The following is a 25,795-nucleotide window of genomic DNA, read 5'->3' on the forward strand; positions in this document are numbered from 1 at the left end:
ACAGAGCGTGCCCCGTGGCCACGGGTGGCCAAGGGTCCCCACGGCAGGCCCAGCACACGGGACAGCATGGGGACACAGCCTGGTGCAGGCGACAGAGACCAAAGAGCCGCGCCAACACCCAACGGCCAGGGGGACAGCCACAGGCTGAGCCCTCACCACCTCTCAGGCCAGGGAAGCCCCTGCTCTCCCTCAGCCCGAGGTGGAGTGAGTTGAGGGGCTAGGGTGGCTGTCTGCGCCCCTAAACCCGTTCTACCCAAGACTGCAGACCTGGCACCTGGCAGCCCTCCTGGGACCCGAGGCGTGACCCTGCAGAGAATGCCAGCGGCGTAGCCAGGGGGTGGGAGCACGGCGCTGGGGCCTCAGTGTCTCCATCTGTAAAATGGGAAGAATACTAGCATCTTGCTTCAAGGATTGCTGGGAGGCTGAGATACTGAAGGGTTGAAAGCCCTTAGAATAGCTCCAAGCACAGACTGAGCCCTATGTCAGTGTTAGCTATTAGCCTGATTATTCATGGGACTTCAAAATTTTGGTGGGGGGAGGAGGGAGGGATGCACCTGCCACACAGTACCCTCCGTCACTAAGTGTCATCTCCCGGGGCTAAAGGACCCCGCAACCTGCTCTGGGCGTCAGTCCCGCGGCCAACCACCAGGTGGCGGTGCTCACCCACTTTCCAATCGTGCGGCCGGCGGAGACCCCCTCCCCTCCACGGGGACAGGGTCGCCAGCGAGTGTTCCAAGGCTGCGACCAGGGTGCAGGGCGTTGATGCCCCCGTGTCCGGCTTTGGCCCCAGGGCCGAAAACCTATGCCAGGCGCTGGGTCCCCCGGGGAGCTCAGCGTCCCGGGCCCGGGGTAGGGGGGTCCCAGGCGGTCGGGTGGGAGAGGAGGGGGCGCTGCGCCGGGGTGGGAGACTGCCCAGGACCCGCCCTCCTAGCAGGTCCCCCGGCGGCGGGTGCGCACAGGGACGCCCACGCGCCGCGGGTGGGGAGGCGCAGGGGTACACCCGGGGGACCCCTCTAGGCGAGCCCAAGCCTCGGGGGCCGGGAGGAGTTCGGGACGCGCGGCGGGGTCCGCTGCGTGGGCGCCCACGCCAGAGCGCGCCCTCCTGCCGTGGGATCCCCCTGTGGGGGTGTCCCTCGGGGGGTGTGTGGGCCTGGGGCGCGGGAGGCGGGCGGCCCTCTGCGCTCCGGGCCAGGAGCTTGGAGCTTGCGCCCCTGGTGCGCGCGCGTTGCGCCCGGTACCAGGCGGAGCGGCTGCCGGGTTCGGGGGGCTCGGCGGAGGGGCGGGGCTCGGGACTGGGAGGGGCGGGGCTCGGGCCCGGGGGCGGGGCTCGGCGGAGGGGCGGAGCTCAGGCCAGGAGGGGCGGGGCTCGGAACCGGGAGGGATGGGGCTCGGGACAGGGCGGGGCTCGGGACGGGGGCGGGGCTTTGTCCCAGGAGGGCGGAGCTCGGGCCCGGAGGAGCGGGGCTCGGGCCCAGGGGCGGTGCTCGGGCTTGGGGGGCGGGGCTAGGGACGGGAGGCGGGGCTCGGGCCCGGGGGCGGGGCTCGGGGCTGGGGGCGGGGCTCGGGAACGGGCGGTGGGCTAGGGCCCGGGGGGCGGGGTTGGAACCGGGAGGGAAGCGGCTCGGGCCGGGGGCGGGGCTCGGGCCCAGGAGGGCGGGGCTCGGGGCTGGGGGCGGGGCCGGGGCGGGGCCGCGGCGCTGCAGCAGCGCGAGCGGGGCCAGGGGGCGCCTCGCGCGGCGGCGGCGACTCGGAGCGCGATGCAGTGAGGCCGGAGCGGCGGGCAGGCGGGTGTGCGCGCGCGGAGTGGAGCCGCGGCAGCGCCGCAGGGATGTGACTCGGGCCAGGGCCAGCAGGAGCGCCGGCGCCGCAGGGCCGCGGGGGTCGGTGAGTGCGAGCCGCGCCGAGGCGGTGGAGGGCGCTGCGGGGACCCCGGAAAACTTTTCCCGCCGTGGACTTGGGAAGATTTGCAGGGGGCGCGTCTTGCGGTTTCCTAAGCACCCCCACTCCCACGCCACCCCAGGGTTAACCTGCCGAGTGGGGGAGGTGTTGATTCCGGCCGGGGGACCCCAGGGCAGCGAGAGAGGAGCCGCAGAGCGCGGAGCGGGGCTGGGGGCCCCTCGGAGGGGGGGGGCCCTGGGGATCCAGACCAGATGGAGGTCGAGTCCCCGAGGAGGCTCTGGGGGCGGCCCCAGCTGAAGGGCAGGAGCCCAGCCGTCCCCGGGTCGTGCGAGAGGAGCCGCGCGGGCTGGGCCCGGGGCCGCGCGCCAGGCGGGTGGGGGCTGCTGGGGGGGGCGGGGGCCGGACTCGGGGGTCCAGCAGCCGCACCTGCCTGGCGCGGGGCTGGGGGCCACGTTCGCAGCCGGCCTGGGCCGCGCAGTGCTGGACAACGGCCCGACGGGGTGGGGACGTTGCTTGGGAAAAGGAGGCAGAGCGGAGACCTGGCCTTGGGGTCCAGTGGGGGCTGGAGAAGGCGGGGTGGGGGGTGGGGGAGCCGGGAGTGGAGTTTTCACGCCAGACCCCGGGCGCTCGGCCCTCGGAGAGGCGGTCAGGTTGGAGCTAAGAAGTCGCCCAGTGCTGTGTCCTCTCCGCTTGGGGACACGGACTCCCAGCCCCTGGAGTGCCCCACACACATCCGGGGACCCGGACAGCCTGGGCAGTAAGGGGAGCACGGCTGGGGGGGGGGGGTCCTGCACCTTGGCCTCCGGCTGCACCTGGTTCACCAGCCGGAGAGGGGCGCGCCGACCTTGCGCCAGAGGACTGCCCCCTGCGGCGTTCCTTCGCCGGTCCTAGCCAGCTCCCCGCACCCCCACGCCCCACTTGTCCCCGGTTCGCTAAGGGGGCGGTCCTCGGAGCGCGGACAAAGGCCCCTGGAGTGTGGCGGCCGTGCGTCCCCGCCTGCGACCCCAGCCCACGCGCCACGGTGGCCGGGATGGGGAGCACCTGAGCCTCGCGCGAGCCGCCCTGGCCACCCCCCCCCCCGCAAAGACGGAGAGAGAAGTGGGGGAGGGGGGAACCTGGCACAAAAAACCCGGCCGTGCAGCCAAAGAACCTTAATTCAGAAGTTTCTTTGGCAGAGCCCGGGGGCCCTCGCAGTGTCCAGACTGAGTTACACTGCGTGCGCACGGCACGGAAATCAAATGCGAACTGGCACCTGGTGGCCGGGAGCCCTGGTGCCGGCCAGGTTTGTACGCAGGCTGTGGAGTTTCAGGTCTGATAGGGGGCAGCTGAGCCGGGGAGGCGTGGGGCTGGGGCTGCAGACGGTGGGGTTTGCCGGGACAGATAAGCTCAGACTCTTGGCTTGTTAACTTGGGATTTGAAGGAGGGGGCTGGGCGCTGCCTGTATATAACCCCCCCCCCTCCGCTCTCCTGCTGGGCAGGTGCGCAAGCCCACCCTCCACGGTGGAGGTAACTATCCCCAGGGAGAGGGTGCTGGGCGAGGAAAACCTGTGACAAGGTGTCAGTCCGTGCTGATCCCTGCGGGGGCGGGACCCTGGGGCTAAACAACCCCCCCACCCACCCCCCCACCCCCAGATCGTGCTGAAAGCCTGAGCCAGGCCCTGGGAAAGGCTCGGCGGTGGCACGGAGCTCAGAGGACCCAAACAAAGGCCATTGTGGCTGGGAAGGGGAGGCAGGTTTGGGGGTGGCAGCGGCGGGGACCAGCTGACCACCGTCTTTCAGGCCCGAGGGAGCTGAGGGTTGGTTCTGCTTGCGCCAGTGAGTCTCCAAAGAGTTCTGAACAGGGGGCCGTGGGATCTGATTAAAAAAAAAATAGCTCTCCAGACATGGACCTGGAGGCAAGGCGGCCTGTCCTCCGTCCTGGCTTTGGGACTGGCACTGGAGGAAGTCTCCAAGGGCCTTTGTCCAGCCGTGGGGAGCGCCTTGAGGCATAGCTCAGGTTTTAAAACCCACTCCCCACTAACCAGCCCCCCACCCCGAGCCCAGGTCCCCGTAAGCGCCACTGCGGACGCCTTCCGTGTTAGTCACATTTTCCACCCAGAATTACAGCCTGAGAGGAACCCGTCCACGCTGGACCGGGCAGCCAAGGATGCAATTTGCATGTAAATGATTGCTTTTATTTACGGACCTCAGCTGCTTTGCATATTCATGAAGTCTTGGAGCTTGTGTTCTTGCGAGTCTGGTTGGGGGGGGGGCTGCTGGTCAGCCGTGGGAAGTGAGGGTTAGGAGATCCTGGGACTCGGGGAAGATGGGAGAAGGTGAGAGGCGCAGGTCTGGAAAAGAGTTTAGTGTCAGGAAACCTGGCGCGGTTTAGTCTGGCCAGAGCAGGAAGTCACCAGCGGCTCCCAGCTCTGGCGGAGGGGGCTGGAACAGAGCGGAGCGCTGGGCTGCGTGGGGAGGCCGCCCCTGTAGCCAGGTCCTGGGCTTCTGCCAGACGTGGGTGGTCAGAGTAGGCGGGCGCTGGAGAGGCCTTGGGGTCAGGAGCTGGGAAAAGTAAGCCGTGGCCCCGGCTTGTTCTGTGGACGCCGGGAGTGCTTCTGGCCAAACTGCGTGACCGTGACCTCTGCCTTCGTGTCCCATCGGGAGGACGGGGTGATTGTCTTCTGGCCTCCTCCGGGCCGGGCACTGAGCCCAGCACGTTCACCCCAGCCGCACCCCTTCTACAGAGAGGCAGACTGAGGTTGGGTCATTTCCATCAGTGTCACAGCTGTCTCCCGCCAACTGAGGTCCTCCACTCTGAAGCTAAACTGTGCCAGGCGCCCACGGGGGTGCTGAACCAGGAGGCAGAAAAGCCCGCTCCACCACCAGCTGCTCCTTTTTTCTTTTCTTTTTTAAAAAAATGTTTATTTCTTTGGAAGACACAGTGACAGAGAGTAATCCTCCATCTGCCGTCCCCCCCCCACCACCAAAGGACCCCAGCAGCCGGGGCTGGGCCAGGCGGAACCCAGGAGCCGGGACTGTACTTTGTCTCCTCCACGGGTAGCAGGTGCCCAAGCACTTGGCCCTCAGCCTCTGCTACTTTCTCAGGTGCAGTAGCCGGGAACTGGATTGCCAGCAGAGCAGCCGCACTGATAGGGATGCGGGGTGTCACAGGTGGGCACTGAACCTGCTGCACCAAACGCTGGCCCCGTGTTCCCCTGGCTCCTCCCACCCCACCCCGTTACCAGCTTTCAAGAGAGCGAAGTTCCGATGCCTCTGACCTGGCAGGCACTGGGAGGGAACCCGAGTGGGGGCCTCCCTGGGGCCTGGCTGGTAGCAGCAGAGGTGAGACAAAAGGCGGCTCCGCCAGCGGTTTTGTGCATTTCGCTTCTCCTCTCCCAGGGGTGGATAGGAAAGGGGGAGCCGGGCCAGGGCTGGGCTGGGTGGCCTGGCTCAGTGAGACTCCCAGCGTCTGGGCTCACGTCTACTCCAGGGTGCTGCCACCCCCTCAGGAGCGTGGGGGAGGCCCAGCCTGGAAACCAGCGGTGGACAAACACCCGTGGGAGCCCCCACCACATGGCCTCCGAGTGTCCCCGTGCCAGAAATTTGGAAGCGTTCATTCCCCCTCTCGGTCAGCAGAGACTTGCCAGCCTCTATTAACAGTTTCTTTAAAAGGTGCCTACTCCCCCGTGAACCATACTGTCCCACACTGTAATTACTACTTATTTTGTATCTTTTTTAAAGACTGATTTATTATTTATTTGAAAGGTAGAGTTACAGAGAGAGAGAGGGTAAAATAGAGATTTTCCATCTTCTAGTTTACTCCCCAAATGACCACCATGGCCAGGACTGGACCAGGAGCTTCACCCAGGTCTCCCACATGGGTGGCAGGGGCCAAGCACTTGGGCCGTCTTCTGCTGCTTTACCCAGGTGCCTTAGCAGGGAGCTGGATGGGAAGTGGAGCAGCCAGGACACGTTCCATATGGTTAACCCACTGTGCCACAGCACCGGCCCCTAATTCCTAATTATTGTAACCGTCACCACAACCCCATGGGGTAAACATCATTATCACCCCCATTTGCAGATGAAAAAACTGAGGCAAGGTAGATGCAGTCAGCTGCCCAGGGTCAGAGGCTCCCGGCAGGTGTCCCAGGGGCAGGGTTTGAAGCAACTATGTCAGACTCCAAAGTTTACAGAGTAGGGGAGCTGTGTGTGGGGGGGGGGGGGCGGGTCTCTCTCCAGGCAGGCCATGTGGTCCTTCACACACAAGGAATCCTGCTCACATCGGTCACTGCCATTGCAGGCCCCAGCTGGAGAGAAAGGGGCCGGGCTGCCCCTCTACCTCCTGTGGCTGCTCAGAGAAAGAGGCAGAGAGAGGGAGAGGTGCGGTGTGTTTGAGCCCTCGGTGAGTCCCTTCCCTGGGAGCCTGGCTGGCAGCGCGGTAATTAGTATGGGAGCCGAGCCCTGCGCGCTCCCTCGCTCCCTGTGTTTCTTCCTCGCTCCTTTTGAGGAGCCGCACGCCTGCCCCCGTGGGTCCCTTGTGGTCTCTTCATCCTGCCCCAGCCAGCTCTGCCTCCAGGCCCACTGGAAACCTCTAATCATGTTGTTCCTCTCCCGGGATGGGAGGCAGCAGGTGTCTCACTCAGAGGAAGAGGGCTTACCTGCCCGGGGGCTCTGGGGCAGGGACTGGGGTGGGGGGGGGCTGCATCCGTGTACCCAGGCAACACCTGCATGCGGGTCCGGATCACCCCCACCCCCACCCCCGGCCCCTAGAGTCCGCATTTCTGACACCATCCCAGGCAGTGCTGTTGTTGCCAGTCCAAGGAGCAAACTTGAGCTCAAGCCTCTTGGACCCTCACTCTTCTGTAGGTGATCGGAGGGTTAGAGACTGTGTTTATCAGCAGGATAAATGGGGGGGCCTCCCCGGGTGCCAGGCCCTGGGGAATTGGTGCTGGGCTTGGCATGGGGCCACGAGCAGGCATCATAAAATGAAATAATTAAAAATCCTGGCGTGGGCCACCAAGGCGGTAGCCCGAGGTGTGTCATGGGGTGGGGTGGGTCTGAGTTGATAGACCAGCAGAAGGCTCGGCTCTCTGGACTACAGAGAGCGTCCAGGGACAATCGTACAATTGTTTGCCTGCTGGCTCCACCTCTTTCTGGCTGTGTGACCTTGGACAAGCCTGGGACCTCCCTGTACTACGGTTTTGTGCAAAATGGAAATGGTAAGAGTGCTTACCTCGTGAGGTTGTTGCATGGGTGATGAGGAGTCCGTATACACAGAGGCCCCGGGCATGGTGAGCGCCCTCAGAGCTCACTGTCACGGTCATTGTCACAGAGGCTGGTGGGAAGCCTGCAGTTCTGGATCCTCCAGGCAGCCTAGGCCTGGCTTCGTGCCCTGGCCTGATGTGTGATGCCTACCCCGGCCATCCTGGACATTGTTCCGTGGAGCAGGGTGGCTGTCGCCTTGGGGGCATCCTGGAGACAGCTGGGCCCCTGCTACAGCCCCTGGCTACCCTTGGTTGCAGGCACAACCCGGGATGTCAGATGTGGAGGACTTCCTAGAAGCGATGGGCCATAGGAGGTTGTGAAAAAATGAGAATTTGTGTGTTGCTGAATGAGAGACACCTGGTTCCAGTGGGCACGTCTGTTGACTGCTAGCATGGCAAAGACTGTGCCAGCTTCAGGCATGGATGCATCCAGCCGTTCCGTGTATTAGGACGCGGGCCCGGCACTTGGATCTTTCCTCTGAGTCAGCTTTACTCTAAGACAGGTTCTGCTGCTGCCATGGCAGATAAGTCCTGCAGCTGCAGGCCTCTCTCCTCCCAGCTTAGCAACCCAGCAAGCAGGAACACCTCTTGCCAGAACAGGGCGTCCCGGAGCTGGCACCCAGAGGTCCAGTTCAGGGCAGGCGGAAGGCTGAATGGCCTGCGCCAGGTGCCTCTGCCGGCAGCGCGGGCTCCAGGGAGCTCTCCGAAGGACAGTAGGCAGCTCTTTCCCGAAATGGGAGGACCAGATGCTGGGTCACACAAACAGCAGCTGTCCTGGGTCCTGGGAAGAAGGGGGAGATTCCGCCCTCGGGAGCGAAAGCGGAAAGCCAGAGTGTGGCTGCTTCCTGTGTCAGAGCCCCGGCGGGAGCCGGAGACCCGGACCGGGGCCAGGGGGGCTCTGCACGCTCCCAGGAGTGAGGGCGCCGTGTGGGGCTCTCCTCATCCCCCCAGGCCTCGAGGTCGGAAGACCGAGCAGGAAGGGAAGGGAGCTGGGGAAGCCAAGTCCCGCTTTGCGCCAGGCTGGAAGAGGCGCTCTTCCTAAGAGAATGAACCGGGCGGCTCACCAAGGCCTGGTTCTTGTAGGAGAGGGCAGGCTGAGGCTGGAGGCCTGCTGGCTTCCTGGCGTCTTCCCCATCAGCGTTGCCCCTCATGGCTACACCTGGCTTTCTCAGCGTGGGCCTTGTTGACCTGGTGGACTGGTCAGTTCTCTGGCGTGGAGCCGTCCTGTGCCTTGTAGGAAACTTAGCATCCCTGGGCTCTCCCCAGCAGGAGCGAGTCATACCCCGCTCCCAGCACTCAGCCTTGCCCAATGGCCCGTGATAGGGGGAAACGGGTCCTGGATGAAAGCTGCAGGCCTTGGGGGATCCCAGAAGCACCTGCCATGCTCCCAGCGTGGGCCTGGCTGCTCCCCTGGTGACCTGGGGAATGCTTCTTGCTGAGGGTTGCTGGGTTTATGTTGATGAGAGACGTCTGAGGGCCCCTCCACCCTGGCAGTGAGTGATGGCACCTTGTTCCAACGCATCCAGTTCTCTTTATTTTTAGCCATTGGTGTCCCTTTGTGTGTGTGCGTTTAGTGGCTTTTATTTGAAAGCACAGCAACAGAGACAGAGATCTTTCTCTGCTGGTTCACTCCACGGGCCAGGCTGAAGCCAAGAGCCCAGTATTCCTTCTGGGTCTCCCATATGGGTAGCAGGGGCCCCAAGTACTTGGGCTGTCACCTACTGCCTGCTAGGGTGCTCATTTGCTGGAAGCTGGATCAAGAGTGGAAGAGCCAGCATTCCGATGTGGGATGCGGGGACTCACCCGCCGCATCACCAACCTGTCCACATCCAGTTCCGAAATGTTCATCCCCTGCTTCTTCCAGGAGCTCACAAGAAGCAGTTCTAGGCTGGCGCCGCAGCTCACTAGGCTAATCCTCCACCTGCGGTGCTGGCACTCCGGGTTCTAGTCCCCATTGGGGTGCCAGTTCTGTCCCTGTCGCTCCTCTTCCAGTCCAGCTCTCTACTGTGGCCCGGGAGTGCAGTGGAGGATGGCCCAGGTCCTTGGGCCCTGCACCTGCATGGGAGACCAGGAGAAGCACCTGGCTCCTGGCTTTGGATCGGCGCAGCACGCCGGCCGTGGCGGCCACTTGGGGGGTGAACCAACGGCAAAAGGAAGACCTTTTTCTCTCTCTCTCTCTCTCACTAACTCTGCCTGTCAAAAAAAAAAAAAAAAAAAAAGGAAGCAGTTCTGTTTAGGATAATGATTTTCCGAGGGATGTGCCCCTGGGACATCCTCATTGGAAATATATCCCATTAACGAGCAAGTTCAGAACATCGAGAGTTATGTATTTAACATGTGTATTGTCTCTAAAGTGGGTCACTTTAAAGGACTCAGTGAGTTGAGTGACCGATGGCACCACGGGCATAAGTAGCCGCAGTGACCCGCGGGCAGGGCCGTGGATAGCACTGGGGTGCAGCCTCACCCCTCAATTGGCCCAGGCAGGATGCTGGTGAGCAGGCATCCGCTGCTAGATGCCCTCTGTTCCCGGCTTGCGTCCTCTCTCCTGCAGGCAAAGGAGAGGATCCCACGGCACCAGGCACCTTCTCCCACCATCACATCCATAATTCATGCCCATCGATGGCCTCACGGCCGAGGCAGGATCTGAGACGCTTGCAAGATCTCCATAAAGGAGCACAGAGGGAGGCGGTCGATACTGCATTTACTTACGGAAGCCCCAGGGACGCGTGGAGCCACGGGGAGGGTGGCTGGCTCCAGCGCCTCGCGTGGGCCCAGCTCAAGGCAGCAGGGCCGGCTTGCAATGCCTGGAGGAGAGCCTCACGCGCAGACCTGAGCAGGCTGTGGCCTTCTTTCTAGGAAGCCAGGCAGGTGCAGGAGAGGGCATTCGGGATGAATAAGGCGCTCTCGCTCATTCACTCTCACTGTGTGCTGGTGCTGGAGTCCACTCCCACGATACTCATCCGGGCAACAGCAGCCTCACTCTCTAGGGGCCGATTCCGGTGTCTAGAGCAGCTTGGTTGTCCCAGCTTGGGGAGGGGGTGTGCTGCTGGCATCTGGTGGGCAGAGGCCAGGGACCCTGCCAAACATCCGGGGAGGCACAGAAAGAAGCCCCGTGGCACTGTGCGATGCAACCCAGAGGCCAGCGCCAAGGGTGCCGAGCCTGGTCCACCCCTGAGCAAGGGAGGACAAGGAAGGGAGGAGAGGGGGAGGGAGAGAGAGAAACAAAGTAAACAGGCAAAAAAAAGACAGGATTACAGCCAAGAAAGGTAACAGGAAGCTCTGTTGAGAGGAGTCCGGCTATGACCTTGGCCAAGATCTGTGCTGCTGATGGCCGTCGGGAGGGGCGGCTTTCCCAGTGAGGGTGGCGGTGTGTCCTAGCGGGCAGAGCCCCCACGGACAAAGGAGGCTTGGGGGATGCCTGTCACCGTCTCCGAGCTGCCTTGTGCAGTCTGGCACCCGTGGGGACACAACAGTGAGCAGCACGGAGGGTCCTGCCAGCCTCCAGGCAGGAGCCAAGTGGGGTGGGGTGGAGAGGGCGGGTCCTCTGGAGAGCTCGAGGGGGAGGGGGAGGGGCTGAGCATGGAACCGAGGAAGGCAGCCCCTTTCCTTCAGGATGGACGGGACAGTCGTGTGCCGCGTGGCGACAGGGACGGAGTCTGAGCCCTGCAGGTTAGGTGATGGTGTCGCTGTGCAAGCATCCTGGGGGCTCTCGCGGGACCCTGGGTGGCGTAGGTCACCCAGCTGGGCCTCCTGATGCAGGCAACGGGAGACGTGAGGCTGCTGCTGGCATGCGTGGGAACACACTCTACATAGCAGTGAGAAGTGTGGCATGGGCAGCAACACAGTTTATTGCCAAGCGGTCTGTGCTAGGGACGGGCACAGTGATTCAGCATCCCACATCCGAGTGCCTGGGTTGGACCCCTGGCTTCGCTCTCCATTCCAGCCTCCTGTTCATGCACACTCGGAGGCAGCAATGGTCCAAGCACTTGGGTCCCTGCTGCCCATGTGGGAGACCCAGATGGAGTTCCTGGCTCCAGGCTTCGGCCTAGCCTGAAGCTGGGTTGTGGGCGTTTGGGGATAGAAGCTCTGTCTCTCTGTCTCATCTTTGTCTCTCTGCCTTTCAAAATAAAAAGCCCTGTTTTCTGTGTGTCACTGATGGGCAATACTTGTATATACCAGTGGCGCAGTGGGGGTCATGGCTTATGCTATGTTAGGACGGCTGTGGTTTCAGTAGGCCATGGGGTTTTTCTGATCCGGCATCAGAGAGGGGAACACCCAGCCCACGGGTCCTGGAAGGCCTGTGAAATCATTGGCTCTGGGTCTGCCAAGGCAACCACAGGTGGAGCTTGAAATTCAATTAATCTGTCGCAGGCTTTTTTTTTTTTAAGATTTATTTATTTGAGAGGCAGGGTTGCAGAGAAAGAGGGAGACGCAGAGAAAGGTCTTCCATCTGCTGGTTCACTCTCCAAATGGCTGCTACGGCAGGAGCTGGGCTGATCCGAAGCCAGGAGCCAGGAGCTTCTTCCGGGTCTCCCACGTGGGTGCAGGGGCCCAAGCACATAGGCCATCTGCTGCTGCTTTCCCAGGCCATAAACAGCTGGATCAGAAGAGGGCCAGCCGGGACTCAAACCAGCACTCATATAGGATACCAGCCCCACAGGCGGAGGCTTAGCCCACTACACCACAGCACCAGCCCCATGTGGCCCACGAATGACGTCACAAATCTCCGGATGGCCCGTGGCAGGACACAGGTTCGCCAGCCCCACTAGGGGGTCACCCTCACATGAACTGCCCATCATGTACCGAGATGTCATCGTGCGGCGACTGCCTGTTCCAGTGTTTGAGACGCTGGTGGGTTTCCCAGGGGAGCCACCACCGGACTTGGCTTGTGTGTCCTTGGGCAAGTGTCATCACCTCTTGGACACCTGTTTTGTCACCTGTAAACTGGAGGTCACAATGGGAGCTGCCTCAGAGGGCATTGTGAGGAGGGGCTGTGCCCCGTGCCTAGGCTGGTGTGCATGTGCAGTAGATACGAGCTGTTAGCCTTGAGCCACTGGAAGGGGTTCGGCTCGTGGCCTGGCCGTGACCTTCTCTTTCAAGCTCCATTTGAGTCTCTGACTTTTGGAGGGGCCGTTCGGGGCAAGGAGCCTCACATTTAAGGAATTCCAAAAGGGATACTGGGAAGGTGAGTCTCCAGCCCACCCGATGCCCCAGCCAGTGGCACTGATGGCTCAAGGCTGTTCACGGCACCCGGCCATGGGTGACGAGGGAGATGAGGTCCCCAGCCAGGGGCTGCCCCACAGAGCCGTGTGGGCCCCCAGGTGTGGAACGAGGTGGGTCTGGACGAAGCCGGAAGGGTGAGAGTCTTACTATAAATGTGTCTTCCCCCCTCCCCACCCCTGCATGACTTTTCCAGAACATTCCTGGTGTCAGAAAGATGAGAACCCGCGAGGTGCTCGCCTTCCTTCTGCTCCTGACGGTCGCCTCCGTGGCCTCTGAGAATGCCAGCACGTCCCGGGGCTGCGGGCTGGACCTCCTCCCTCAATATGTGTCCCTGTGCGACCTGGACGCCGTCTGGGGCATCGTGGTGGAGGCGGTGGCCGGGGCGGGCGCCCTGATCACGCTGCTCCTGATGTTCATCCTCCTGGTGCGGCTGCCGTGTGTCCGGGACAAGGAGAAGCGGAGGCCCGCATGCCTCCTCTTCCTCTTCCTCCTGGGGACCCTGGGCCTCTTCGGGCTGACGTTTGCCTTCATCATCCGCATGGACGAGACGATCTGCTCCGTGCGCCGCTTCCTCTGGGGCGTCCTCTTCGCCCTCTGCTTCTCCTGCCTGCTGAGCCAGACATGGCGCGTGCGGAGGCTGGTGCGCCAGGGCTCAAGCCCGGCGGGCTGGCAGCTGGTGAGCCTGGCGCTGTGCCTGATGATGGTGCAGGTGATCATCGCCACCGAGTGGCTGGTACTGACGGTGTTGCGGGACACGAAGCCGTCCTGCGCCTACGAGCCCATGGACTTCGTGATGGCCCTCATCTACGACATGGTGCTGCTCGCGGCCACGCTGGGGCAGGCCCTGTTCACGCTGTGCGGCAAGTTCCACAGGTGGAAACTGAACGGGGCCTTCCTCCTCATCACGTCCTTCCTCTCCATGCTCATCTGGGTGGCCTGGATGTCCATGTACCTCTTCGGCAACACCATGCTGCACCAGGAGGAGGCCTGGAGCGACCCCACCTTGGCCATCACACTGGTGGCCAGTGGCTGGGTCTTCATCGTCTTCCACGCCATCCCTGAGGTCCACTGCACCCTCCTGCCGCCCCTGCAGGAAACCCCACCCAACTACTTCGACACGTCGCACTCCAGGATGCGACAGACGGCGTTTGACGACATGCACCTGCCGCGCACCTACATGGAGAACAAGGCCTTCTCGATGGATGAGCATAGCTCAGGTAAAGCAGGTGCCCCCCAGGGGCCATGTGACCCACACGGTCTCTCCTGTCTATCTCCAGAGGGCTGAGTGTGCCTTGCCCCAGGGGCAGTCCTAGCCGACAGGAGCCCACTGACGAAACTGGCCCAGAGGTGGATTTTTAAAATTAAGTTACTTATTTATTTTAAAAGAGAGGGAGAGACAGAGAGAGAGATCTTCCATCTGCTGGTTCACTCCCTAAATAGCCACAAGAACCAGGGCTGGACCAGGCCAAAGCCGGGAGCCAGGAGCTCCATCCAGGTCTCCCATGTGGGTGGCAGGGACTCAAGTACTTGGGCCATCACCTGGATCAGAAGTGAAAAGCCAGGACTTGAACCTTCACCCTGCTGCGGGGAGTGGGTTCTATATGTGGTGGCTTTCACCCACACTTCCCCAATGCCTGCCCAAATTAGATTTTTGTTTAGCTTTATTCCCTAGAAGTTGCCAACTGGATTATTATAAAAAGGCAGGTTTCTGGCTTCTTGTAATAAGTCGGATCTAGGAAGTGACAGGAGCCGGAGTGTAGCAGAAGGCCCCTCGCTGAGCTGTGGCTGCCCTTCCTGGTCACCATCCTCTCCGCCCCTCCCTCCTGCTCCCTGACCCAGCTGTGGCTCTCCTCGTGCCGGCACTCCTGTCCCCTCCCCTCCCTCAGTCCCCAGGAGTGTGCGGCTCCGGGCCCTGGGGGCAGGTGCCAGGGTTCAGAATCCTGCCTCCGCCACTCCCTGGGTGTGCGGCTTTGAGCCGATGGTTTGTGTCTCCACCTGTGGATGAGAACTTGGGCTGTAGTGAGAAGTGACCCAGGGAGTCCCACGCTCCTTGGGGCGAGGCACATGTGTCTTATTGGGGTTCACCTGAAAGCAGAGTCTGGGACAAGGCTGGGGTGCAGGTGCGGGGGAGGTGGCTGTACAGGGATGAAGCAGGGAGAGCAGGAGATGCCTGAACAAGTGCATTCATGGGCTGGGTAGCACTGGGAGCCTCTGGGGCTCAGTCCTGCCGGGGGCCCCTCTGAGGCTTGTCCTACACGCGTTCCCTGGAGGGATAGGAGGCTGGGGCATGGTCTGCTATGAACTCCCATCTCCCGCCATCTCCTCTGACTCTGTGAGTTGGCTGAACGGGACCCCGTTGGGTTCCAGGGCAGAAAAATGGGTTTGGAGGGCACAGCAGGTGGCGTGGGACTCCCAGCACTGCTCCTCTGCCCCAGCGGGATACAGAGGTGAGATCATAATAGGACCTGCCGGGGGGTGCAGTATAGGCACCCAGGCCCCTCCGGGAGAAGTTTTGTCATTTGTGGAGTGCTGAGTGCCAGGCTCCATTCTAAGTCTTTAACCTGCTTTACCTCAGTCCTCGCCACCACCCATTTTATAGATGAGCACCTAGAGGCTCTAAGAAGCTCAGTGACTTTAAAATCCTGAGGGGGCCCTGTCCGGATCGTCACTGTTCTGTGTTCAGTGCCATTCGCCCAGGTGCGTGGTGCCGTGCTCAGTAGCTGGTCACGCCACGCCTGGTTGGGGTGAGTGCCATGGTGCCCTTAGGTGCTTCGACAGCCCCGCGACAGGGTGGGCATTCGGCACAGCAGGTAAGATGGTGCCTAGGACAGCTGCCTCCTGTGTTAGAGTGCCCCTGTTCAAGTGTGGGTTCCACTTTCCAGCCGGCTCCCTGCTGATGCAAACCTTGGGGGTAGCGGTGATGGCCCAAGTGCTTGGGTCCCTGCCAACCCACATGGGAGACCTGGGTTGAATTCTGGGCTCCTGGCTTGGGCCCGGCCCAGCCGTGTTAGTTGTAGCCATGTGGGGAGTGAGCCAGCAGGTGGACAATCTCTGTCTTTCTCTGCCTTCCAAATAAATGAAAAAATAAATACTTTTTGAAAAACAACTCATGAGGGCAAGGGTTGCAGACAGGATACCGGGGCTAAGTGACTCACCCCGGGGTGGGGGCAGGGGTCTGAATCCTGGCAGGCCCCTGTCAGCACCACTGTGTGCGTTTGGAAGTTTGCGTGTTGTCAGACACCCATTTCACAGAGTGGGACGCCGAGGCCCAGGAACGCCGGCAAACATGTCCAAGCTCACCCTGCGAGAGCTCGGCAGGGCAGGGGAGGGGGAAGCTGGTTGTCTGAGTGTGATTGCACCTGTCTTGTGAAAATGCAGCCGGTACTGTGGGTGCACATAGGACTCGGGTTGGTGGGCACAGTATCACACAGCCACCGCACCCCCCGTCTGTTTTGCACTGTGATAGCCTCGTCCGCCAAGTGAGTTATCTTTTCATCCCCCTCTTTCTGGCTGTACCCCAACAATACTCTGTGGCCGGCCAGGAACTGTGTAGGTTCAGCAAATGAGAACACAAAAGTCATTCCGAGGCCCACGCCTACAGGGGCTGCTCCCCTCTCGCCAGACCTCAGTGCAGGCATGCGTGCCGTGTCTCACATGACAATACAGCAAAGTCACTCTTTTTTTAAAAAAAGATTGATTGGGAAGGCAGAGGGAGACAGATCTTCCAGTCACTGGTTCACTTCTCAAATGGCCGCAATGGCCAGGGCTGGGCCAGGCCAAAGCCAGGAGCCCAGAACTCCATCCGGGTCCTCCATGTAGGTGGCAGGGGGCCCAAGCACTTGGGCCATCCCCTACCGCCTTCCCAGATGCATTAGCAGGGAGCTGGACTGGAAGTGGAGCAGCTAGGATTTGAACCAGTGTTCCGATGTGCGATGCTGGCACAGCACCCTAGCTCTGGCCCCGGAGCCATTCGTAACCTGCCTGCATGTTAGAGGCACCTGGGCCGCTTAGGAAAATTACCAGTGCCTGCCTGCTTCGTTCGGATTGAGCACACCTGAGTTTGGAAATGGGCGAGTCTAAGACCCACGCAGGTGCAGCCGCTGCTCTGACTGGGGCTGTGCGGAGCTGCTTAGCCGTCCCGGGGTCAGCCACTGCCCAGGCCCAGAGCTTCCCATCAGGCACATGCGTTTATTTTTCTGCCCTTCTGCTTGCTGCTGGCTTTCCACGGTGAACAGCGCTGCATCGTCCGGCCTCTGATCACTTAACTCCTTGCACGATCAATCCTAGTTGTGAATAAGAGTGTGCACTTGAAATCTGGTGTATCCTTCCAGAAGGGACCCCAGAAAGGCCAACTAACTTCCTGTCCCCCGACTTGGTATTTGCAGGAGAACCCAGTTCCTCCACCCCATCAGCAACCTTGGGTGTTGTCAAACTTTTTAGAAAGATTTATTTATGTATTTGAAAGGCAGTGTTACAGAGAGAGAGGGAGAGACAGAAGAAACAGAGCGCCCACCTGCTGGTTCCCTGCCAGTGGTCAGGGCTGGACCAGGCCGAAGCCAGGTGTTTCCTCCTGGTCTCCCATGCGGGTGCAGGGCCCAAGCACTTGGGCCATCCTCTAGGCGCATTAGCAGGAAGCTGGATCAGAAGTGGAGCAGCAGGGACTCGAACCTGTGGTCCTATGGGATGCCGACACTGCAAGCTGAGGCTTAACCCACTGCGCCACTGTCAGTTTTTTTGGTAATAGCCATCTTTTGAGATCACTCCAGCTACCCACCAAAATTCATGTGGGACCAGGCCATGCGGCCCCTGGCAAAGCTTGCACAGAGAGGCTGGCTGCATTTGGAGTCGTGGTGAGGAAGGCTGGTGTCTCACCAGCACCTGCTTTGCTGGCTGGGATCATGGGGGTACGCTCCCTGGCCACCGTGGACAGCTGCCGACTTCCCAGGGGGTGCGGACCTCAGCCGCTGGCCCCTGGGCCTCGGGCTCACAGAACCGCCGATGCCCCGGGCTACGGTGGGGCTGGTTTTCCTTGCATTTCTGCCCTCCTACCAGCCTTGCAGGCTTTCTTCCCTGGATGACCGTCCCGACGAGCTCCGGAGATGGGGCGGGCCTTCTCCAAGCCGATCTGTGGCTCTGCCGGGCCCCGGCAACCAGCGCCTGCATATTACCTTTCCCTGAGTGCAAACCCACACACCCACGACCTCAGCAACTACTGCCTGAGAATGTGTATCAACAAGGCGTGATGTGTGTGATAAAAGTACCGCAGGGAGGTAGCGCCTGGATCCCGTCTTGGAAAACGTTTACAGGGCGCGTTAAATGTTCACCTTCCAGGGGAGGAAAGAAGAAAAGTGGGACTTTGGGCTCTGGGGTCACACTAGGCGCACGGACCCTCTGCTTGCTCCTGGGGGCACTGAGCTGGCTTTGGGGTCAGAGCCAACCAGGCGTTGCCTGCAAGTGTCTACACCGGCTAAGGCTGGCATTCCATCTGTGAGCTTCGATTCCTGGGGGGCCCCCAGTGGCTGAGCCCTGCTGGCCTTTCACGTCTGGGTAGGGTGTCAGTCTTCTGGCTTCTTGAGGCTGCTTGCAAGTAATAATCCAGTTCAACTCAGCTAACGTATAAAAAAAAAAGTCTACTGAGAAGCAGGCTTGGGCACGGATCCATGCGGGAGACTCAGTGGGGACAGGATTCAGTCTCTCTGCATCTCGTGGCTATGTTCGCTTAAGGCAGCTCTCAGCTCCAGGCTTGCCTAGACTCTCAGTGGCAAACAGGAACATTTCCCAGGATGCCTGGGGAAAAAAAAAATCCCAGGGTTCACTCTGATTCGATCTGACTGCCCTGCCCTTGACCAATCAGTGTGTCCAGGGAGATGTGGTGCCCTGATTGGCTGGGCCTAAATCACATGCCCACCCCTGAGTCCTGGGAGAAGGCAGTTTGGCCAACACTCAGGGGAGGTCCCCAAGCAGCCAGTACAGAGAGGGCCTGGGGGCTTAGGCGCCCCACAGCTGGGCTGTGGACTCCCACCTTGGTTCCTTGCTCTCCTGGGGGCAGGCGTTGCATCACACAGGCCCTGGGATCACTTAATTCAAGTTGCTTCTTAGTGACATGTGAGATAGTTTAAAACTCAATATTTGGAGCCGATAGCTATGAGGGGATGGGGAAGAACACAGCTGTTTGTTCTCTGCCGGGTTCCAGTGCTGGTCTTGCCTCTTGGCGGCTGTGCAGACCTGGGCAGGCTGCTGAGGCTGTGTGTGTGTGTGTGTGTGTGTTCCATGTCGAGTGGAAATGATAGAAGTGTGAAAACCCAATGAGCTTATATATATGCATAGAATTTACATGCCTGGCCCTGAGAAGGTTGGTTCTAGTGCTTAGGTAATTTGGTCCCTGCCCCAAGCAATTTGTCAAAACCAAAAAATAAACAAACCAAACTCTCTTGAAGTCATTTAGCCAGACAGGTGCTCAGCAGGACGCTTAGCGAAGTCGTGCCTTCAATGAGGATGAATCTGCAAAGAGCCCATCCAGGAAGACTTGGAGTCTTTAAAATAGTGCTTTGACTTTCTCGTGGGTTTTCACAAGTTGGTCTTTAAGATTTATTTATTTATTTGAAAGGCAGAGTGATAGGAGAGACAGAGATCTCTCCAGCCACTGGTTCACTCCCCAGATGGCCACAGAAGCTGGGGTTCAGCCAGGCCAGAGCCAGGAACTCCATCCCAGGTTTCCCACATGGGTGGCAGGAACTCAAACATTTGAGCCATTGTCCACTGCTTCCCATGCGCATTAGCGGGACACTGGGTTGAAAGCAGAGTATGCGGGACTCAGTCCTGAGCAGTGGCTTAGCCTGCTATGCCACAATGCCCACGCCTCATTGGTTATTTTTTTAAGAGTAGTTTTAAGTTGATGGAAAAATTGAGCAGGAAATAGAAGCAGTTTCCAAATGCTGCCCACCCCACCCCGTCTCCCCTATGTTGAACAGTGCATGTTAGTTGTGTGTGTGTGTGTGTGTGTTTCAGTTGCTGGGTCAGTATTGATAACTGGATTCGCTAAAGTCCATATTTTAATTAGCTTGCTCTGTACTGCAGGGTTCTGTGGGTTTTGACAAAGGCATCGGGTCATGTATCTGCCACGTCACGTCTTACGGAAGAATCTTACCGCCCTCAAAATGCCCTGTACCCCCCCCCCACCCTTGGCAAACTGTCTCTATTGCTTTGCCTTCCCTGGAACGTGATGTACGTGGCTTTTATAGACGGGCCTCTTTCACTTAGCAATATGCATTTGCAGTTTCTCTCTGTCTTTCCAGGTTAATTTGATTTGTCTTTAAAACCTCTTAAAAGGCCGGCACTGCGGCTCACTAGGCTAATGCTCCGCCTTGCGGCGCCTGCACCCCAGGTTCTAGTCCCGGTTGGGGTGCCGGATTCTGTCCCGGTTGCCCCTCTTCCAGTCCAGCTCTCTGCTGTGGCCAGGGAGGGCAGTGGAGGATGGCCCAAGTGCTTGGGCCCTGCACCCACATGGGAGACCAGGAGGAAGCACCTGGCTCCTGGCTTCAGATCGGCACAGCGCCAGCTGTAGCGGCCATTTTGGGGGGTGAACCAATGGAAGGAAGGAAGACCTTTCTCTCTCTCACTGTCTAACTCTGCCTGTCCAAAAAAAAAAAAAAAAAACCTCTTAAAGACACAATAACCCAACTTTCTGCTAACACACCTGGGAGGCAGGTAATGGCCCACGGAGCTCCTGCCACCCACCTGGGAGACCTGGATGGAGTTCCTGGCTCAGCCCTGGCTGCTGTGGGCATTTGGGCGGAGAGCAGGGGCAGTGGTGACCCAGCAGATGGAAGACCCCTTTCTGTAATTCTGCTGTCCTCTCTGTCAATATGCTTTATAAATTAAAAAAAAAAAAAAAAAAAAAAAACCTTCAGCAAGTAAGAGACACTGTTTGCTCACCCTTCAGGGGTAAAAGTGGTGACGTATTTTGCCATCTTTGCGTCACGTCTCCCTGTTTAGAAATCACCTCCAGCGTGGCGAGGTCCCTTTCCTACATAGATGAGCATCGCTGTGAACTTGCTGTGCGCATCCCTGAGGGTTCTCACCCCTGAGCGTGTGCAGAAGCAGCCAAGGGGTTGAAGCGCGTGTGACTGCACGTGAATGGCACTCTGGCGTGAGACTGGCCTTTGTCCGGGGCGCTCGTCCCCCTTGACCCCAGGCTGCTGTGGAGGCGAGCACGGGGAAGAGGCTGAAGCCTGGGCCTCCTCCCACAGAGAGCAGCCTGCACCCTGGACTGCACACCACCACGGAGGCTCTTAGAGCTGCTGGAGAACAAAGCCCCTTTGTGACTTCTGTTTTGTGTGACAAAGGGGAGGACCGATGGGGGGCGGGGTGGGGGTGGGGGAGCTGCCAGCCCTGGAGGACACTGTGGATCCAGGAAAGCAAACAAAATCGAGTTTCTTTTTTGGGTGTTGTCCTGTTGCCAACGCCTCCCTCCCTCCCCCAGCTCGCCGATCGGCAAGATTTTCCAATGGCAGCGTGGGCAAGAAGCGCAGTGGCAGCCTGGGGCGGAAACCTGGCGGCGGCGGCGGCAGCCTGGGCAAGAAACGCGGTGGTGGTGGCAGTGGTGGTGGTAGTGGCGGCAGCAGCGGCGGCAGCGGCAGCAGCAGCGGCAGCGTGAGGAAGCAGCAGAGCGGTGGCATGGGGCACAGACCCAGCGCCCCGTTTAGAAGCAACGTGTACCAGCCGACCGAGATGGCCGTGGTCCTTAACGGGGGCACGGTAAGTGGCAAGGGGCCGATGGCTGGGCGGGAAGCCCCAGAGCGCAGTGTTGGGGACCCCGTGCTCTGGGCAGGCTGCGGGGGCATGCATTGCTTTCCTGTCTCCACCCCTCCACCCCCCTCGATCCACCCCCCTGCACTCAGTTAGCTCTCGGTCCACTGGGCCTCCATCCCCAGTGACTTATTGTCTGTCATCTGGCTCCCTCTGTGGGAAGGGACCTGTAGGAGAAGCCCCAGCACGATGTCACGGTTTGGGTGACATCTGGCCTAGTTCATGTCCCCTCGCCCCGGGTGGGGGAACCTCAGTCTCTGTGACCCAGCTGGGTCCCCAGGGTCCTCCCAGCCCCAATCCCTAAGAGAAAGAAATCTTGGAACAAGTGGAAGCGTTGGCCGTGTCTGCCCCCTCAAATACAGAAGCACGTTCACTGATGCCAAACAGGGCGCCACCACGATTGTCATTTTTTGTTTGTTTGTTTGTTTTTTGCTGCTGAGAACTGCATCCTCACGTCTCTCGGGCCGTCCTGAGACGCGCTGTCATTCCCACATTGACCCCCGGCGTGGCTCCATGCTTCTTTGCAAAACAGCACGTGAGCCAGTTTGCAGCAGTACATTGGATCCACCCTGGACGCCATGTGCGCGCTCCATAACTCAACCTGAGCTTTTTTTTGGTTTGGTTTTTGTTTTGTTTTCCCCTGTTAGTGACAAATGCGAGCACAGCTTTGCATTCTTAAAGGCCCCCCGCCACCACTGGGCTTTTGCACTGTCTGGTGCAAAAAAGGCCTGTGACTCACAGGCACTGGGCCTCTGTGTGTTATAATAAGCGTGGTGAGAGGGGCCTGTCCGGCCCTCAGGGGCACCTCTGCACCCCCACGATCCCCTCCAGGCCAGTGCGCGTGAAGCCCCTGAGAGCTGAGTGGGCGGGCGAGGTCCTGGGTGAGGAGACAGGGACAGTGCTGCGGTGGCCACTTGGTCCGCCCAGGTGACGGTCAGGTCATGGCCTGCCTCTGGCACCGTGTTGACGGACGGTTCTCGCACAGAGCTCTTAGCCTGTTATCCTTATGTTATTCCAGATCCCAACCGCTCCGCCAAGCCACACTGGAAGACACCACTGGTGAAAGACTTTTAAGTTCCAGAGAATAAGCATCTCTCTTACCCACCTTACTCCCTGGCTGTGTCTTTCTTGAGGGAGCAGTGGGGTCACTGTAGCCGAACCAGGCCACCTTGCAGCCAGCCGGGAGATGTGGAAACCCCAGCCAAGGGGATTTTGTGTAAATGTGAACCTTGATGAACTGAAAAAGCTAACACCGACTGCCCTTCCTGCCTCTGCCACCCACCCACCCACACACACACACACAGTCTACCAAGCCAACCTCAATCCCCGCTGACTAAAGCAAAGCTAATTGCAACTAGTATTAGGCTCACTCAAAAATGTGGCTGGGAAGATAGGGTCGGCCCCTGGGGGCGAGAGCAGAACCAGATTCCCAGCTGGTGGGCCAGGCTAGTGTTGGTTGACTGTTGAGATGGGAGTGGGGCGTGGACTCCCCCCCAGCGGCCCCTCCCCCCCAGCAAGTGCCGGACGCCGGGTGGCCTCTTGGAGGCGACCGTTTTGTGAGGCATGGGGTCGCTTCCACTGGCCCCCCTGGTGGTTTGCACATTTCCCGGGAGGGCCAGGCGAGTGAAGGAGCCTGTGGCTGTGACTCCGAGGCAGCCGGATGGTGGCGTGAGCTTTAGAGCCAGCCATGGTGGGGGGACTCTGGCACGTGCCAAAGAGGAGGAGGCTCTCCCGGTGTGGAAGTGACCGTCCCCTTGAGAAAGCACTGGCCAACCACTGTTCCCTCCTGGGGCCTGGGGCCAGACGGCAGGCCCCGCCCCCTTTCCTTGAAGAGCCATAGAACTGCCCTGGCTGGGGGTGGTGAGGTCCCTTCTTCCAAACCCTGTCCCAGCTTCATGGCCATGCTCCTATCCAAAGCTCAGATGGAGCCACCAGCCAGAAGCCACTCCAGGAAACAAGTTAGAAGGTGGGCGCCATGGCAGGTTTTCGGGATGTCGCCGCGTGGTAGGGTTTCCCAGGGCTGCCCTCTAGAGTGTGGAGGAATGTCACTCGCCACTGCCTCAGTAGCAGTGGCTTCTCCAGTCTCCTCCGTTAACCTTGTGAAAACGGCAGGTGGAATGGGTATGTGGGGGTGTCTGGCTACTCTGGGAGGAGCGAGTGGGGGACATCTCGGTCCTGGTTGTCTGCAGCTGGCTCTCTACAAAGCCCATTGTTTCTGCCATGACTTCCATCTGTCCGCAGCAAGTCATTCTTTTGTTCCTTGGCATTGCCAACATCTCAGCCGCTTGGAGCCCCATGTCCTCTACACTGTTTGGCCAGCGTGATTGCCAGCAAAGGGCACGGAATGTATCGATGAGGGTGGGGCCTTTTGCATATGCTCTGATCGCTACATTGCTTTTTCTATAAGACCTACCCATAAGCCTTTAACCTTTCAAGAAAATGAAGCAGGTGCACACTGGGCGGAGGCACGGGGGAGGCCTGACCCCTTCCGTGAGCCAGTGCATCCGAGCTGCGCGTCTTTTAATAAACCTGATTTTTCTTGGCCCCCGTCTTAACTGTGTCCCCCCTGCCTGCCTCTTACGCCCCTGTGCCTGCACAGCACTGGAGAAAATGAGGCCAATCTGGGCCCCCCAGGGTGGCCCTCCGTGACTTTTCCTTACAGCTAGGGTACCTTCTTGTGTCACCACCGTGCTTGGGGCAGAAAGCATGGCACCAGGCCACGGCCCCTACCTGGCCTCCCAGGGCGAGTCCCCACACCCAGCCCAAGGCTTGCTTCTTAGAGAATCTGATCCCAGTCCTCTGCTCTGGGACCCTCGCTGGGTGGTCTGCAAACCTGGGGTCTTGGCAAGGTGGGGGAGGGGCAGAAAGCGAGGAACCCCCCCCCCCCCGGGTTGGGGGCCCGGGCGGTTGCATGCAGACCCCCTGTCCTGAAAATAAAGAGGTCTCTGCCTGCCTGGGGCCAACCCAGCGAAACAACCACAGCATCACACATTCTTGTGCCAGGACGTGGCCGCTCGCCCCCGCACCCTGGAGTCCTTCGGAGCTTTCTAATGGCAGCAGGGAGCTGGTGTGCAGGAGCCCCCAGCCCCTGCAGAAGGCAGCAGTTCACACGGTCATTCATTCTAAGTTCTGTGTTGTCCACCACACGCTTAAGGTGAGCAGGGCGTAAGTGGCAGGACTGGGGACACAATCCTCCCACCCGGTCACCCCCGGAAAAATGGAACCGCCACGGAGGCCTGGGAGAACATCACCGAATAATGAGACCTTCTCTTCTTTCCTCTTTTAAAAATCTCTGATAGGCTATTGCGCTTCTGGGGTTTGTTTTATTTTGGCTTTAAGGTCAAGGTCAAGGTGAAGAGCAGGCTGAGTGCCCTCAGCATGGGGCAGAGGCGAGAGTGAGGGGAGAAGGGAGAGAGCTGTTGTTGCCCCAAGGACTTTACTCGGAGCCCACCAGACAGAGCTCTGCCGTGCGTCTGACTGCCAGCAGCCCCCAAGGAGCCAAGTTCAAGCGTGAAGTTTGGAGGCACCTGTGTTTAAGACCTGTTTCTGTAAACACAGCTTGGTTGGGGAAAAGCACCTGGAAGACATCTGTGATCAGAATCCCTCATTGTAAGCACAAATCTTTCCATGTCCAGTTATTAGAATCGCTTTGGGACTCTGTCAGCCACTGCTATCCTCGTCTTTTGATAGAAAACTGTCAGTCTAGCATGGATCTCTTCCCCCCAGAGATGGAGAGTGAGGAGCTAGGGGCTTGGCGGTGCTGGGGGCTCAGCAAACTGTGAGGTTGTGAGCTCCGGGGCTGAAGGTGTGGTTGTTGGGAGCTGGGTGTGCACGGGGCTTTTTGTGGCACAGCTGCCCCCTGGGTAAGTGCCGACTTGGGGCAGGGGTGGGGGGCGGTCCTGGTTGGCCCAGGCTGCGTGGAATGTCTCAGGCTGAACCCCAAATGAAAAGGGAGCAACTGTGGCTTTTATAATCCGATGATGCAATGATTATACCAGCTTGGGGGCGCTCTCGGCAGGTGCTTTTTGTTAATTGATAAAGAGCTGAGGCTCGTTTTTTTGATAGATAATATATATTTATTAAATGGGTTCATGTGTGTTTTATAATGTCCCTTTATCTGCCCCTGGCTGACTTGCGTACTTCTATGGGATGGAAACTCCTTAAATGTCAAGACAATCAACCTGTACCCTGCGTGACTGTATATATCCATATTGCCGATTCAAAAAGGTTTCATTTTCAAAATGCTGCTCTTAACACGAAAATAAAGGCTTTACTGTTCACTCCCGCCGTGTGGTAGTGTGTCACAGCAACCCAGCGCGGCCACCCGGGCTTGGGACCGAGTCTGTGGCGTTTTGAATGGGAGAATCCTGGTTAGCAGCCGACCACAGCACAAATGAGGGTGATAACGGTCAATGGCCCACAAAAGCAACACCTCTCTGTACGTCTCTGGGGCCTGGACTTCAAAAATCCTCTGTTAACAATTGCCTGGGTTCAGATGTCCAAGCCTATGTTGGGTTTGTAGGGAAATGATCTGTCGGAAATGATCGTAAGCATTGATGTCACCAGGCGAACGTGAAACCCAGTTCGGAGGTTTGGGACTTAAAACGCGGGTCTTTGCAGAA

At 59.6% G+C, this 25,795-nt stretch overlaps 1 protein-coding gene across 2 annotated transcripts; it reads left to right on the forward strand.

Annotated features, from left to right (window-relative positions):
* The first annotated feature begins 1,803 nt into the window (after positions 1-1,803).
* GPRC5B (G protein-coupled receptor class C group 5 member B) lies at positions 1,804-25,533 on the forward strand. 2 transcript variants are annotated; one of them, XM_062179785.1, is made up of 4 exons: positions 1,804-1,884; positions 12,559-13,582; positions 20,848-21,122; positions 22,192-25,532. In XM_062179785.1, the coding sequence occupies exons 2-4, from the start codon at positions 12,580-12,582 to the stop codon at positions 22,234-22,236; spliced, it is 1,323 nt and encodes a 440-aa protein (XP_062035769.1). In that variant the 5' UTR covers positions 1,804-1,884; positions 12,559-12,579; the 3' UTR covers positions 22,237-25,532. The 2 variants fall into 2 exon arrangements, with proteins under 2 accessions (XP_062035769.1, XP_062035770.1); XM_062179786.1 differs by lacking the exon at positions 1,804-1,884 and having other exon boundaries at positions 22,192-25,533.
* Positions 25,534-25,795: the final 262 nt, after the last annotated feature.

Source organism: Lepus europaeus, chromosome 21 (assembly GCF_033115175.1).
Source record: "Lepus europaeus isolate LE1 chromosome 21, mLepTim1.pri, whole genome shotgun sequence".
NCBI lineage: Eukaryota > Metazoa > Chordata > Mammalia > Lagomorpha > Leporidae > Lepus > Lepus europaeus.

Bases quoted from the DNA above. Each gene is read 5' to 3' on its own strand.
- GPRC5B (XM_062179785.1), top strand. From the start codon at position 12,580: ATGAGAACCCGCGAGGTGCTCGCCTTCCTTCTGCTCCTGACGGTCGCC. The intron at 13,583-20,847 runs GTAAAGCAGGTG...TCCCTCCCCCAG, and splicing joins GATGGATGAGCATAGCTCAG to CTCGCCGATCGGCAAGATTT. The intron at 21,123-22,191 runs GTAAGTGGCAAG...ATGTTATTCCAG, and splicing joins TGGTCCTTAACGGGGGCACG to ATCCCAACCGCTCCGCCAAG.